We start from the raw sequence: 15,848 nt of genomic DNA, 5'->3' as shown, positions 1-15,848 counted from the left end.
ACTTTCTTTCCATGCCAACGATACTGTATTTAACTTTCTGACAATGAAAGCATCATGAAAAGGCAGGAGCTTGGCATTTTAAACCAAGCTGTGGTTTAATGTATTCTCTTTGAGGGAAATGTGACGTTGGATGTGAGTGAATGGTGGAAGTCCATGATTCAACACTGCATTTAACAGTCAGGAAGATACTTGTAGAAAATAGTACAAAAGGTGGCCTTTTAGGAATTGTTGCTTATAATCCTCTTTTGGGAAATCCACATTGACAAAAATGGGTTTGTCTTGTCAGCCCTTGGGCATTATATTTCTTCCAGATATCAAGCCTGGTAGAGACAAAACTGATTTAAACTGTGATACACATACTTTAGGAGGGGCTGAAGGGATTACTGTCTAGCCACCTTTCACTCTTGCACTTTACTTCCACAAAATCTAAGATGTTTCTAACAGAGTGAAGGGGTTGGCTAAGTATTCATTTAGTTGTCTGGCACATTGGGATTGATGGTCCCAAGTATGTGCAATAACATACATATACTGTTTATCTAGTCATGCTTAAAAGTGCACATTGGACAAATCTCCACACCAGTAACAATTCTTACCCTCTATACTTGTTTTATAATCACATGGGTTTATTTTAATTCAAGGTGAAACATGGTTTAATCGCTTAATGCTAATGATTGCACAATAAGCCTGCTAAAAGGAATAATTAGGGAAATGACTGCTATTAACTTTAAAATTGTACCTATGATTATTCTACTTTGGAAACATTGAGGAGTGAAAGAAAGAATAATAATCTATTATACTAATATTAGTGTCTAACCTCGTCTTGCCAGAGCGATCAATGATTAATATCATAATGAATGCTGCTACTGTGTTATATGTGTACTTTATGTGTGCTCATGCTCCAAAAATGGACTGATTGTCTTATTCATTTTTGGGACAGAAATGTTTGACAGTGAGGATTATTTTAAGTTCCTCTTTGACTGTTCCCTTTTTGACGAGCGTGTGCTGCGGTAAGAGGGGAGGGTGATTCTGGCAGTGTAGGACTCTTACTTTCCTGCCAGTGCTGATTAAGGAGTGTCTAATCATGGAGTGTCTTACCATGACAGAATGTCAACATCTATTCCACATTGGTTCAACCAGTGTGTGCCCAGTGGGATGGTATAATTTTTTCTTGATGATGTCAGACAAACTGATATCACCAAATATCAACATTCCCTCTATGTCGGTATGAGATCCTCATATTTAGAGTTTGACTTGTGCACTAACTGTAACACACTGTGCTATGACTGAAGTGTAACTGTACTTTTTTCCAATGCTAAATAATTAAAACCTGTCATTAACACAAAGCTTCACTGTGTAGTGAAAGTCCCTTTGCGTAAGACCACAGAACTTTCCCATAAGCCTCAGAGGAAGTGATATCAGAGCTGCTTCCTGTCTCTAGCACTGTCAATTCAAAAGGCATACTGTACAGTATCAATATATAGTTTCTCTATATCCTAACACACAACATACACACACTCAACTCAACACAACACACACACAACACAATACAACACACACACCCAACTCAACCCAAAAGCCAGATGGTCAAGCAGCCCCACTGTGGCCCATGGTGAGGGCCCATCCAGGTAGAGACAGACCTCAGACAGTTAACATTGTCTCTTCACCTGAGCTCTCCCCCAAGTAGGTTGGTAGTCTGTCCACGGCCCCCCCACTCCTCCCCCCCGAGCGTCGCGTCTGTCTGCACCTGCAGCTCGACGTCACGGCAGAGGGCACCTCTCACCACCACGCATCGCCCCCCAGGGCCCCCACCCAGCCCCCCAGGCAGACTACCAACCTGCATCGGGGTGAGTCCTCGGTCCTCAACTCACAGACTCACAGCTAGTCACTGACTGGACCAGGGCCAGAGGTCAGAGGCCAGAGGTTAGAGGACAGACAGACATTAGGGTAGTGTCTGATGCAGGGATAGTGTGTTATGTCTCTGATAGGTACAGTATAGCAACAGTTTGAAGCCGAGGGCTGTATCACAGTAACCAACACTGTCTTCCTGGTCTCTCTCTCCTACAGTATACTACCGTAAGAAGAACCAGCTGCACGCAGTTAGGCTGCGTCTCCAGAGCCCAGAATACAAGCTGAGTAAGATCCGGTCATCCACCATCATGACAGATTACAACCCAAACTACTGCTTTGCTGGCAAGGCTGCTTCGCTGAGTGAGCTGAATGAAGTACCACGCAAGAACATCACCCTCCTCAGGTAGTCCACACACACAGTACAGCTGACTGAGCACAGAACTATAAGCTACAACGTGCATTACATAATGGACTGAAGCTCTTTGTCACCTGTCTGGCTTGGTGTGTGTTTACAGGGCATTGGGCCATGGAGCATTTGGGGAGGTGTATGAAGGCCAGGTTCTGGGGATGAATGGCGAGAACACAGCCATGCAAGTGGCCATAAAGGTCAGTTCCCTCTTCTTTTGGCTCCATAGCTCCTCCATGACTAAGAATATATCAGCACAGAACAGTTGAAATTATATAATTCCTCTTGGGCATTGCATATGCATGAATAGCCAAAAACAAAGAGTAGAAGATGTTTACAGTTTTTCCAAGTTAACACACGTTTGCTGAAACTACATCTCATGTACTCAAAATTCTAAGCACAAAACACAAAACAGTTTCCCCAAACCCCACAGACATCTTGCAAAATGAAACACAGCAATCAAAATCATGTACTCCCTGCTCAAAATTAAACTCTGCATACAAATGAGACACACACACAAATCAAATGAATAAAACTTTGTGACAACCGAGATCACACCAATGTGACAAATTCAAAACACTACTATCAGAACCTATTTCAGTGTAAAGACTAAGATTTTGTTATACTGTATATTGTTTGTGTGTACTCAAACAAGAAAGGAACACAAATGCATTTTTTTTTTATATATTTCAACATGACTCAATACATGTCAAACAGCATACTGTAAGCACACATACAGTTGAAGTCGGGAAGTTTACATATACCTGAGCCAAATACATTTAAACTCAGTTTTTCACAATTCCTGACATTTGATCCTAGTAAAAAAATCCTGTTTTAGGTCAGGTAGGATCACCACTTTATTTTAAGAATGTAACATGTCAGAATAATAGTAGAGAAAATTATTTATTTCAGCTTTTATTTCTTTCATCACATTCCCAGTGGGTCAGAAGTTAGTTTTTTCCAACTGCTTACACACGTTTTCAAAACTGTCTCCTTTTTTCAAAACTCTACACACAATTCCCAAAACTGCACACACAAAATGCAAAATGCCTCACATCTTCAAAATGTAACACTGCATTCAAAATGCCATAAACACATGTCAGAATGAAGCATTTGCATCAAATGGCAAACACTGCTTTCATAATAGTACATTTTTGGATATACCATGTAAACACTGTTGTTCTAAATCTAAAGCTCTTTGGTCTTTCATCGGCTTATATCTACATTTCAATACAATGTTCTACAGTGAAAGTAATCTGCTGAGAGAAATACATCCACAGATACACCTCCAATTGACTCAAATGATGTCAACTAGCCTATCAGAAGCTTCTAAAGCCATGACATAATTTTCTGGAATTTTCCAAGCTGTTTAAAGGCACAGTCAATTTAGTGTATGTCAACTTCTGACCCACTGGAATTGTGATACAGTGAAATAATCTGTCTGTAAACAATTGTTGGACAAATTACTTGTGTCATGCACAAAGTAGATGTCCTAACCGATTTGCCAAAACTATAGTTTGCTAACAAGACATTTGTGGAGTGGTTGAAAAACTAGTTTTAATGACTCCAACCTAAATGTATGTAAACTTCCGACTGCAACTGTACAGTAAAAATGCAAACATACAGTAAATATATTTTTGCATATGCAAAAGAATAAAAATAGGCCTATTTGTACTGCTGTACTGTATGTTAGCTCAATTGTACGAAATAGATAAAGAAACCGTCAAAATACAGTCAAATCTAAATCATAAGTCAAGAAACAAATACTCCATTGCGGAAACAAAATCAGTCATATATGTTGTTTTTGTCCGGGCACAGATTTTCATCAACATCACAGGCGATATTCTCCTTGGTCAGACAGCGGAGAAATATCTTCTGGCATGACGCATCCACCCCTGAAAAGACTGGAGTGTCACCATATGCCTCCTCCATTGCCTGGATTACGGCCATACGTTCATGGGGTTTGCGATAATACACCTTCCACCCCCATGCTGAAAACAACTCCTCAATAGGGTTGAGAAATAGAGAATTGTAAACCAGGGATGGTCATGGGAGCAGTTGCGGATCTGAGCAGCCTGATGGAAACTCACGTTGTCCCAAATTAGAACATTTGCTGTTCAGGATCGCCTGGGCTTCTCTGCTCTGGCTAAAAAAGACTGATGTGTACGGTGTTCAGAAATTAAGGAAATGAGCAGTGCTGTATGGTCCAAGGGTGGCATAACGGTGGAGGACCCCACTGTGGCGCATAGCTACGCATATGGTAATATTTCCCCCACGCTGGCCAGGTACCTCAATGATGGCACGTTGACCGAGGATGTTCCTTCCTCTCCTCCTCATCTTTGCTAAATTGAATCCAGCCTCATCTATGAATATGAGTTCCTGGGGGATGGGACTTGCATCCAACTCCATGATTCTCTGAAATGACAGCAAATACTGTATTTGCTGTATAGTAAAGTTCACTGGCAACATCAATGAGTCTCTAATGTTTCAAGAGTGTAATACTACTTGCACATATTCATACCGTTTATCCTTCACTCTTTGGGAATTCCTTTCAAATGGGACTCTGTAGATTTGCTTCATCCAGAGATGGTGTTTCTTAATATGGTTGATAAACTCACTCTGATATTGAAGATGGCAGGGTTTTCAATAATCTGTTGTTCGATTTCCCGCAGTCTTATTGCATTATTTTCAACTACCATTTACACAATGGCAGCCTCCTGTTTGTCTGTAAATAGATGCGTTCTACCACCACGTGGTGGTCGTCTTTTAGTTCTACAAAACCAAAATAGCATGCAGTACAGTAAACACTACAGTAATACAGTATACAAGATAAACATGTTGCAAAGCAATATAGCTCCCAATTTCATACAGTAATACATGAAACATTTACTTGTTTCGCCTTTGTAAGGTTCTAAATAAACAGAGAAAAACTCACGGATGCTTAGTAAAGCTCAAACCAAGTTTATTCACCCACTGGGTCATACAGCTGCATAAGACAAATAACATATTCCTCCACCTCTACCTCTACCTCTACCTCTACCTCTACCCCCACCTCAACCTCTACCTCCACCTCTCTCTACCAAGTTTGCTTCCATTGTTCTCCAAACACAGGAGTTCTCACCTGTGGGCTCTTTATCCATACCAAAGGTCTGATTGCAAAGTGAACATTTATGCAATTAGTGTTTGCACATGTGAAGAGAGAAGGTGATCAATTGGTAATTGAGCTTAGCTTGTTGAACTGAGTTGCTTTTCATTTGCACACAAGATATTTTAGTTGTGAAGGTTGTGCCAAAGGTAGAGAATTGTGTGTTGTGTTTTGCCAAATGTTTGTTACAAAATTGCAGTCTGAGTGTAAAGCAAAACATGTGCCAGTAGTATTGCAGATGTGGTGTCTGGCACAATGACCCAAACCTGTAAATTAGTTACAGGTTTGGGTCATTGTGCCTCATGGGCCAGTTTTAGTGTGTAAACAATTGGGAAAAACTGTAATATTGATAACCTTTTGACTAAAATGCTAAGAGTAACTAAGAGTGTTCCTCCTCTATGGCAGTTTCCCTCTGCATTTCCTTCATTATGTGTACTGCTGGTCTGGTGTATTTACACCTGCCTTAAGAAAGGCTCTAGCTCTGTGTTGTAAGTAACAGTGACGTACAGACCTATAACCTAACAAAGGAGATCATGCTGGTGACCTTTCAAAAGACTCCAACACTGATCTAAATGCCCTTCTGTGTTTCGCTCTGACACGACATGTCTGTTTGTATCACTTCTGCTTGGAAAAATGCAGGATGCAACTCAAACAATGACTGATTACATTATAATCTAATAGTAGTTTAAAATGTATCATTGCATCATACATACTGTAGACATTAACATTGTACAGAACACAATTCATTTCTTTAGTCATTCTGCTGCATATATTAATTAATAGATTTCTCTAGAAAAATCTGCTATGAAAATCAACTGTAATTTCCTTGGGTGAATCAGCTGATGAGTGCATGCCATGGGGTGTCTCGCTCTCTGCATGTGTTCTGTTCTGAATAGGGCCTGACTGCCTGTTATTACCTTTCTGCTCCACAGACTCTTCCGGAGATCTGCTCCGAACAGGACGAAATGGATTTCCTGATGGAGGCGCTGATTATGAGGTGGACTAGGCTGGAACACACAGGGCCTCATCCACTTCCCCTCTCTCTCTCTCTCTCTCTCTCTCTCTCTCACTCACTCACTCACTCACTCACTCACTCACTCACTCACTCACTCACTCACTGACACACAGAGTAACGTATGAGGGAGGCAGATGACACACAGAGTAACGTATGAGGGAGGCAGATGACACCCAGACACTGTCATACCATCACTTAGCGCTTGGCAGTCTAATCTGCTGCCATGTTTTGTGACTCTCCTCATTCACTGCTTATTTTGGTAAACAGCTCCCCAGCTGTTGTTTATCATAGAGAGTCAGGTAATTCATCGCCGTTGAGGTAACAGCAGCTGGTTGCCAGAAGAAATCTGTCTCGCCTCCAAATGGAGCTCTGCTAAAAGCATCTCTGTCGGGCAGACGCTGTCCGTCTAAGGCAGGCACAACAGAGTATATAATGAGTAGCCTGGGGTAAATTGGGCGTTTCCTGGTGATTTAATAATACTAGACACAGCCTAGACATAAACACAGACACATTCATTAATATGTTGATGCCACCACACCACACCACACACAACTTGTAAAAAACAGTCCTGTACCCTAAAGCCATTACAGCTGGTGTCTGGCCAACTCTCCTAGCCTGAGGTACAGAAGTGTGTTCACCACCGCTGTTCTTGTGTGTCCACAGTAAGTTCAGCCACCAGAACATAGTGCGCTGCATCGGGGTGAGTCTGCAGATCCTGCCCCGCTGCATCCTCCTGGAGCTGATGACTGGAGGCGATATGAAGAGCTTCCTGAGACAGAACCGACCCAAAACGGTCAGTAGCTTCCTGAGACAGAACCGACCCAAAACGGTCAGTAGCTTCCTGAGACAGAACCGACCCAAAACGGTCAGTAGCTTTCTGAGACAGAACCGACCCAAAACGGTCAGTAGCTTCCTGAGACAGAACCGACCCAAAACGGTCAGTAGCTTCCTGAGACAGAACCGACCCAAAACGGTCAGTAGCTTCCTGAGACAGAACCGACCCAAAACGGTCAGTAGCAGAGTGCCTCTCAGCTGCCTGAAGTGTTCAACAGCCCTATGGGTCTGTAGCTGTATGTCAGTAGTAATGGTTTTGTGTGTGTGGTGTTTTTTCAGAGTCAGAGCTCCTCCCTCACCATGCTGGAGCTGCTACACGTGGCCAGAGACATCGCCTTCGGCTGCCGTTACCTAGAGGAGAACCACTTCATCCACAGGTTACCATGTCCTCCTACCAAACCAATAACCTTTTGTATACAGTATTCATACTACATAAAGAGGTATTCAATGTTGTTTGTTGTGTGTTTCAGAGATATAGCTGCCAGGAATTGTTTGCTGACCTGCCCTGGACCAGACCGAGTGGCTAAGATAGGAGACTTTGGAATGGCGCGTGATATATACAGGTATACTTAACCACCAGTTCTCTCTGTCCCAATACCATGCTGCTTGTTGCTTCAGTTCAGCATCCCCCAAACAGGATCTTAACGCCTTGTGATGTTTCATTTCTCCATTCTGTGTTTTTCCCAGCTGATATCTCAACGTATCTGTTGGATCAGTCTAGTCTCCACGCAGTGAAGACTTGAGAGTACTATTCCCATTGAGTTATAGAGGAGTTTCAGACACTAACCATGACTCATTCTCCTCCACAGGGCCAGCTACTACAGAAAGGGTGGCCGTGCCATGCTGCCCGTCAAGTGGATGCCTCCAGAGGCCTTCATGGAGGGCATCTTCACCTGCAAGACTGACACCTGGTAACCTATTCACTCTATTACATGATGTATCCAAACTGTAGTTGAATGACTAGTAGCAGTACATACAGTGCCTTCAGAAAGTATTCATACCCCTTGACGTATTCCATATTTTGTTGTGTTACAGACAGAATTTGTTTCTCAGCCATATACACACAATGACAGTGAAAACAGGTTTTTAGACATTTTTGCTAATTTATTGAAAATGAAATACAGAAATATCTAATTGACATAAGTATTAACACCCATTTGCAATGACACTCCAAATTGATCTCAGGTGCATCCCGTTTCCTGTGGCCAACTCAATTGTTTGGACATAATTTAGAAAGAAACACACCTGTCTATATAAGGTCCCACAGTTGACAATGCATGTCAGGAGCAGAAACTATACCATGAAGTCCAAGGAACTGTCTGTAGATCTCAGAGATAGAATTGTGATGAGACATACAGTGGGGAGAACAAGTATTTGATACACTGACAATTTTGCAGGTTTTCCTACTTACAAAGCATGTAGAGGTCTGTAATTTTTATCATACGTACACTTCAACTGTGAGAGAAGGAATCTAAAACAAAAATCCAGAAAATCACATTGTATGATTTTTAATTAATTAATTTGCATTTTATTGCATGACATAAGTATTTGATACATCAGAAAAGCAGAACTGAATATTTGGTACAGAAACCTTAGTTTGCAATTACAGAGATCATACGTTTCCTGTAGTTCTTGACCAGGTTTGCACACACTGCAGCAGGGATTTTGGCCCACTCCTCCATACAGACCTTCTCCAGATCCTTCAGGTTTCGGGGCTGTCGCTGGGCAATACGGACTTTCGGCTCCCTCCAAAGATTTTCTATTGGGTTCAGGTCTGGAGACTGGCTAGGCCACTCCAGGACCTTGAGATGCTTCTTACGGAGCCACTCCTTAGTTGCCCTGGCTGTGTGTTTCGGGTCGTTGTCATGCTGGAAGACCCAGCCACGACCCATCTTCAATGCTCTTACTGAGGGAAGGAGGTTGTTGGTCAAGATCTCGCGATACATGGCCCCATCCATCCTCCCTTCAATACGGTGCAGTCGTCCTGTCCCCTTTGCAGAAAAGCATCCCCAAAGAATGATGTTTCCACCTCCATGCTTCACGGTTGGGATGGTGTTCTTGGGGTTGTACTCATCCTTCTATTCCTCCAAACACGGCGAGTGGAGTTTAGAGCAAAAAGCTCAATTTTTGTCTCATCAGACCACATGACCTTCTCCCATTCCTCCTCTGGATCATCCAGATGGTCATTGGCAAACTTCAGACGGGCCTGGACATGCGCTGGCTTGAGCAGGGGGACCTTGCGTGCGCTGCAGGATTTTAATCCATGACGGCGTAGTGTGTTACTAATGGTTTTCTTTGAGACTGTGGTCCCAGCTCTCTTCAGGTCATTGACCAGGTCCTGCCGTGTAGTTCTGGGCTGATCCCTCACATTCCTCATGATCATTGATGCCCCACGAGGTGAGATCTTGCATGGAGCCCCAGACCGAGGGTGATTGACCGTCATCTTGAACTTCTTCCATTTTCTAATAATTGTGCCAACAGTTGTTGCCTTCTCACCAAGCTGCTTGGCTATTGTCCTGTAGCCCATCCCAGCCTTGTACAGGTCTACAATTTATCCCTGATGTCCTTACACAGCTCTCTGGTCTTGGCCATTGTGGAGAGGTTGGAGTCTGTTTGATTGAGTGTGTGGACAGGTGTCTTTTATACAGGTAACGAGCTCAAACAGGTGCAGTTAATACAGGTAATGAGTGGAGAACAGGAGGGCTTCTTAAAGAAAAACTAACAGGTCTGTGAGAGCCGGAATTCTTACTGGTTGGTAGGTGATCAAATACTTATGTCATGCAATAAAATGCAAATTAATTACTTAAAAATCATACAATGTGATTTTCTGGATTTTTGTTTTAGATTCCGTCTCTCACAGTTGAAGTGTACCTATGATAAAAATGACAGACCTCTACATGCTTTGTAAGTAGGAAAACCTGCAAAATCGGCAGTGTATCAAATACTTGTTCTCCCCACTGTATATCTGGGAAAGGGTATAAAACTATAGTGTTGAAAGTTTCCAAGAGAAGAGTGGTCTCCATCATTGGGAAATGGAAAAAATATGGAACTACCCAGACTCTGCCTAGAACTGGCTGTCCGACCAAACTGAGCAACCGGGCAAGAAGGACCTTGGTCATGGAGATGACCAAGAACCTAATGACCACTATGACAGAACTACAGAGTTCATTGACTGAGATGAGAGAACCTGCCAGAAGGACAACAGTCTCTACAGCACTTCGCCAATCTGGGCTTTATGGGAGACTGGCTAGACGGAAGCCACTCCTGAGAAATATGCACATGACAGCACGCCTGGAGTTTGCAAAAAGGCACATGAAAGACTCTGAGAGCATAAGGCAAAAGATTCTGGGGTCTGATGAGACAAAAATTGAACTCTTTGGCCTGAATGCAAATCGCTTTGTCTGGCGAAAACAAGGCACAGCTTATTACCGGTCTAACACCGTCCCTATCGTGAAGCATGGTGGTGGCAGCATCATGCTATGGGGATGCTTTTCAGAGGCAGGGACCGGAGACTGGTAAGGATAGAGGGAACAATGCATGGAGACAAATACAGGCAAATACAGAGTGAAAACGATGATTTAGGTTCCATCAGGATAATGACCCCAAGCATACATCCAAAGCAACACTGGAATGGCTTCAGAACAAGAATGTGAAAGACCTTGAGTGGCTCAGCCAAAGGCCAGACTTCAATGCCATTGAAAATCTGTGAAAGACTCCCCGCTCCCTTCAAAAAAATCCCCAAATCCAGATGTGCAAAGCTGATACAGACATACCCAAGACGACTCAAAGTTGTAATTGCCGCCAAAGGTGCTTCTACAAAGTATTGACTCGGGGTGTGAATACTTATATAAATGAGATATTTCTGTATTTCATTTTCAATAGATTTGGAAAAATGTCTAAAAACATGTTTTCACTTTGTCATTATGGGTAATCCATATTTTATTCAGGCTGTAACATAACAATATGTGTAATAAGTCGAGGGGTGTCAATACTTTCTGAAGCAGCTGATTTCTCATATCTACTCTTTTATCTGACCTCTGCTCTCCCTCTGCAGGTCGTTTGGTGTACTGCTCTGGGAGATTTTCTCTCTAGGCTACATGCCTTATCCCTGCAAAACCAACCAGGAGGTTCTGGAGTTTGTGACAAGTGGGGGGAGGATGGACCCCCCTAAGAGCTGTCCCGGGCCTGTGTGAGTAGATCAGATTGAGCTGATGGAGAGTTAACTCTCTTGACGGGAGTTTATAATGCATTTAGGTCCGTTGCAAGGCCAATATGCAGTTTTAGACTTAAATCCATGATTCAGTTTGCTTTTCTCCAACTCTCTTCTGTAGGTACAGGATCATGACTCAGTGCTGGCAGCACTGCCCTGAACACAGACCCAATTTCTCCACCATTCTGGAGAGGATCAACTACTGCACTCAGGTCCTGACCCACTCGCAGCCAGGGATGCATTTTCTTCACAACACTCACCATACATATTTACCGTTTTCTATTCTCTCTCTTTTCTTTTGCCCAGGACCCTGATGTGATCAACACGCCCCTGCCTGTGGAGTACGGTCCTACAGTGGAGGAGGAGTTGAGCACTGTGATCCGCCCTGACACCCCAGGCAGTCTGACCCCTCTGCTGCTGGCCCACACTGCCTCCCAGGAGGTCTCTCCCCAGATCAGCAGTCTGTGTCTGGGCCTGGGCATGGGTCACATGTCGCTGCCACAGCCCCACAAGCCCTGTCTGCTGCGGCCCCAGCAGCTGCCTCAGGAGGTGGCCTCCTACCGCGAGGCCCTGGAGCCCTGCTGGGCCGAGCCTGTTCCTGCTCCGGGTCCAGGTGTCTGCCCTGGGGCCTGGCTCCACCCCGAGCCCCTCAACTGGCCCTGCTCCAGGGACAGTTCCTTCTCAGGCAGCCAGAGGCTAAAAAACAAGACAAAGAACCTGTGGAACCCAACCTATGGCTCCTGGGTGCTGGAGAGCTTTGGTCGGGGGAAGGCAGCCCTATCTCATACCAAGTCCATGCCCCTGTCCAGCAGCTACTCCGCCCCCCAGGCAGGTACCCCTACCTCTGACTGCACTGACTCTGGGTGCGATGGCAGCAGCGGCCTCCCTGTCCCCAGCAGTCTGTGCTCCCCGTCCCCCTTCCCGGCCTGCCAGGCCCTCTCTGCTCCCCAGCCCCAGGGTGCACCCAGCCTCAGCCTGGCGTCCTCCCGGAAGGGCCAAGCAGGGGGAGCCAGTGGGGGCCAGGCCCTGGGCATGGACTTGGCTAAGCTGCAGAGCTTCCCCTGTGGCAATGTCAATTATGCCTACGATGAGCACAGCTATGAGGCAGAGAGCCTGCCCCTGGTGGTGCCCAAAGGCCCAGAGCCCTGCCCCAGCACCAGTGCCAGCACCAGCTGTGCCCCCAGCACCTTTTTCTCCTCCTCCTTCTCCACCTGCTCAGGGGCAGGCCTGGGTGCGGCCTCTTCCTGTATGCCCAAACTGCTACTGAAGCGCCACGCCAGCTACGGACACGAGGATGTGAGGAGACACACCAAGCCTGAGAAACCCACCCGGGACAGAGACTCAGGCTTCTCTCTGTCTGAGGACCTCAGTGTCACCCCTGTCTAACCCTGGCCCATGGGGAAGCGGAGCAGAACACTGGAACAGACCCTACACCTCACTGGCCATGCACAGGAACACACTATTGTGTAGTTTTGGTATTACTGATGATGCTTTGTAGTTAGTATAGACGGTGAGAGATTTATATGAAAGCCTACAGTAGCAAGAAAACACAACAGGTTAAAGACAGAAGGAGATGCTGCTTTGCCAGGAGACAGGTAGCATGTTCTCTTCCTGAGGTGGAATGTGACACAGCCCAAGAAGGCCGTCACTGGCACAGAAGCACATCCAAGCCTCAGAGGATTTCTAGGCCCTAGCTGGAGCCATCTGCAATGTCTGGCATCCATTCAAATGTACAGTGTCTCCTCTGGTTCGGGGCTTTTTTGTTAATCCATTCCTTTCTTCTTTGTTTATAACATTACCTTGTTAGGTTTACACTGGAATGAATGACTGGTATTGACTGCTAAATCAATACTGTGAAAACATATAGGAAGCTATGGTTGCCTATACAGGTGATGGAAAAAGCAGAAAGGAGATTTTCAGTATGTGTGAAAGTGCTGTGATGGGTACTGAGTAGACCAGAGAGAGTGTATGAACTTGTGATCACAATTATAATTACTTGTGCTATCTACTGTTCCCTATCTGGCTCATAAGCAAAAGTTAATATCTTGTTTAGAATTGTCATAGTTATTTTTTAGATAGCAATTACATTTTATTTAGTCATTCCACACTTATTTTCTTAATACTTTAGTCTGTTTTACCGTATTATACGCATTGTCTACTAATACTTCACCCTCTCTAAATGCATTTCGTCTTATAGTGACTGTTCTCACTCTTTACTGAAGAGGGTTTTAGAGACACCAAGAGCAGAGAATGTGATAGTAGGAGCCCCTCTGTAATTTATCCATCTTGTTCCAACACGGAACATTTTAATACTACTAACTTTCACCTTGGCTACACTAAAAGATGAAATGTTATTATTTGACATTGGAATTTAAACTGTACTAACTCATTACATTTGTAGCAGTTATACTTAATTTATAACGTGTTTTTGTATATGTTTAAGTGTCTTGTAGTTGATCACTGCCATTGGGTCTGCCAGAGCACTAGTTAGTGTTTGTGATGTAGTACTCTACAGTACATCTTACACTCAACAGGGGGCAGCACTCTCATGAAATACCTAACAGTTTGTGTGTGTATTTCAGTAGAGGGCTTGCTTGCCGTTTACTTTTTTATTTCTCAGTATTTATGACACAAGATAACATTTACTATTGTTATGAGCTGTTGTTAAAGCTGTACGGTTGCTGATATACATGTAAGCTTATTACACTGAAATAAAGCATACTGGTTACAATAGTGGTAGGTCAAGATAATGTTCCATGGCTCCATGATGCACTTTGTAGCCACCTCAAAGTCTGACAATATTTCTGACTGTAGCCTAAAGGTGGACAAGTCTTGTCAAGCTCTTGACAACTTCACTATTACTCATGATTTGTAAATCTGCTGAAACCTTGAGGGATTGTGTTTCTTTTAGGATCCATAGGAGCCTATATATTACGGTGAAAACCCCCTATCCTGATTCTACCTGGTAAGGTACAATCTCCTAAAAAATGTTTGTCTGTGAAAATAATTGCATTTTAGTTCACATGTTTTCCTTTGAATATTGTGTCAAGGCTTAAATTCCACAGATCTAAAGTTGAGTGCCTCTACACAGAAGAACAAAGACTAGAAACTATGCAATATACTTGTTCTTGTATACTTCTACCCCAAATAAATGAAGAAATATTTCTCCCCTTTGTGTTTTATAATACAGCAAGACATATTTTTACTTGTACATATGAAAGAAATCCCAATACACAACCATTTCTAACTCATTGGGACAAGGCAATAGTGTTTTACTGAGGTTAGTCTCATGGACTGTCATAATGTAATACTTGCTACAATACTTGCGTGATTCATTTTTCATTCATCCTTCGTCATGATAATGAGATGATCCTAAAGACGCAGTGGTGTATGTAACTGTATTAGAATACAGTATGCCTAATGTCTTCAATAAAGTTTGAAAAAATAAAATAGAACATGCTTGATTATCAAAAACTGAAATCAATCAAATCTAATGACACCGTGGAATATGGAATGGGTTGGATTTCGATGCAATACTGTCCCTTACATCGATAGTATTGTATGGCTTTCTAGAATATACATGCATTACAATCACAGGTTTGTGTCTGTTTATCAATTTGCATTCATTAAAATTCCCCTAAAATGTATAGTTTGTTCACAAGGCACAGACATACTTTAAAAAACGCAATCCCTTATCTCCATGCTACAATAGCTTCAACAATACGCTGAGATACAATTTGTGGTGCTGAATACAGTACATAGGTAAGCTGTAAGTTTGATTTGCACAGTATGTATACTTTGTGATTGAGGGGACCCTTGAGACTGTATATTACTGCCAGGGTCCTCTAACTACTGGAATGGGGAAGTCCATCCCTCCCAGGTGGCCATAGCTTAAAGGCCCTCATTACTTCCTTCACTAGTTCCTTTGTTAGTCAAAGAGCCCAGTGTCCTCATCAGGTTGTCCAGTCCCCACATGTATCCGTCCTCTCGGTTGCCCTCCTGCCAGGGTATGGAGTGGTCCAGAGTCTGTCCCTCTGGTAAAGCTGTAGTCTTGCCGAAGTCAATGAGCCAAACCTCAGCTCGCTCAGTGTGGTCATGGATGAAGAGGAGGGAGCTCCCAATCACCTTGGAGAGAGAAGACTTGTACTCATTACAATAACCACTGGGCATACACTGGTTGAATCAACAGTGTTTCCACATCATTTCAATGAAATTACATTGAACAGACGTGCAATAGACGTTGAATTTACATTTTTGCCCAGTGGGTATTATAATTTATATTATTTACCGGTAAACCTCATAAAAGCTCTTAGATGTGTTTAATATATCTAGTGGGATGAACAAATGTCAACAGAAAACAGGTGCAGATGAACTAAAGCTTCTGTATTCA

General features: G+C 43.4%; 2 protein-coding genes across 4 annotated transcripts in view; one reads left to right on the top strand and one right to left on the bottom strand.

Moving 5' to 3' along the window:
- The window catches only part of LOC139553765 (tyrosine-protein kinase receptor-like), an 85,776-nt gene extending 71,154 nt beyond the window's left edge, over positions 1 to 14,622 (top strand). Inside the window, exons 20-29 of the mRNA XM_071366409.1 lie at positions 2,065 to 2,251; positions 2,364 to 2,454; positions 6,332 to 6,396; positions 7,078 to 7,207; positions 7,528 to 7,625; positions 7,719 to 7,811; positions 8,058 to 8,159; positions 11,303 to 11,437; positions 11,580 to 11,670; positions 11,765 to 14,622. Of these exons, the coding sequence (XP_071222510.1) occupies positions 2,065 to 2,251; positions 2,364 to 2,454; positions 6,332 to 6,396; positions 7,078 to 7,207; positions 7,528 to 7,625; positions 7,719 to 7,811; positions 8,058 to 8,159; positions 11,303 to 11,437; positions 11,580 to 11,670; positions 11,765 to 12,844 (2,072 nt within the window). The 3' untranslated portion in view covers positions 12,845 to 14,622. The remainder of the gene's footprint in view (positions 1 to 2,064; positions 2,252 to 2,363; positions 2,455 to 6,331; positions 6,397 to 7,077; positions 7,208 to 7,527; positions 7,626 to 7,718; positions 7,812 to 8,057; positions 8,160 to 11,302; positions 11,438 to 11,579; positions 11,671 to 11,764) is intronic.
- itpka (inositol-trisphosphate 3-kinase A) overlaps positions 14,621 to 15,848 on the bottom strand; it is a 27,403-nt gene continuing 26,175 nt past the window's right edge. For all 3 annotated transcript variants that reach the window (XM_071366412.1, XM_071366411.1, XM_071366410.1), the window contains one exon: positions 14,621 to 15,583. In XM_071366412.1, coding sequence (XP_071222513.1) covers positions 15,350 to 15,583 — 234 coding nt within the window. In that variant the 3' untranslated portion in view covers positions 14,621 to 15,349. The remainder of the gene's footprint in view (positions 15,584 to 15,848) is intronic.

The sequence above is a fragment of the Salvelinus alpinus genome, chromosome 25 (genome assembly GCF_045679555.1).
Source record: "Salvelinus alpinus chromosome 25, SLU_Salpinus.1, whole genome shotgun sequence".
NCBI classification, from domain to species: Eukaryota; Metazoa; Chordata; class Actinopteri; order Salmoniformes; family Salmonidae; genus Salvelinus; species Salvelinus alpinus.
This window is presented reverse-complemented; position numbering and strand designations above follow the sequence as displayed.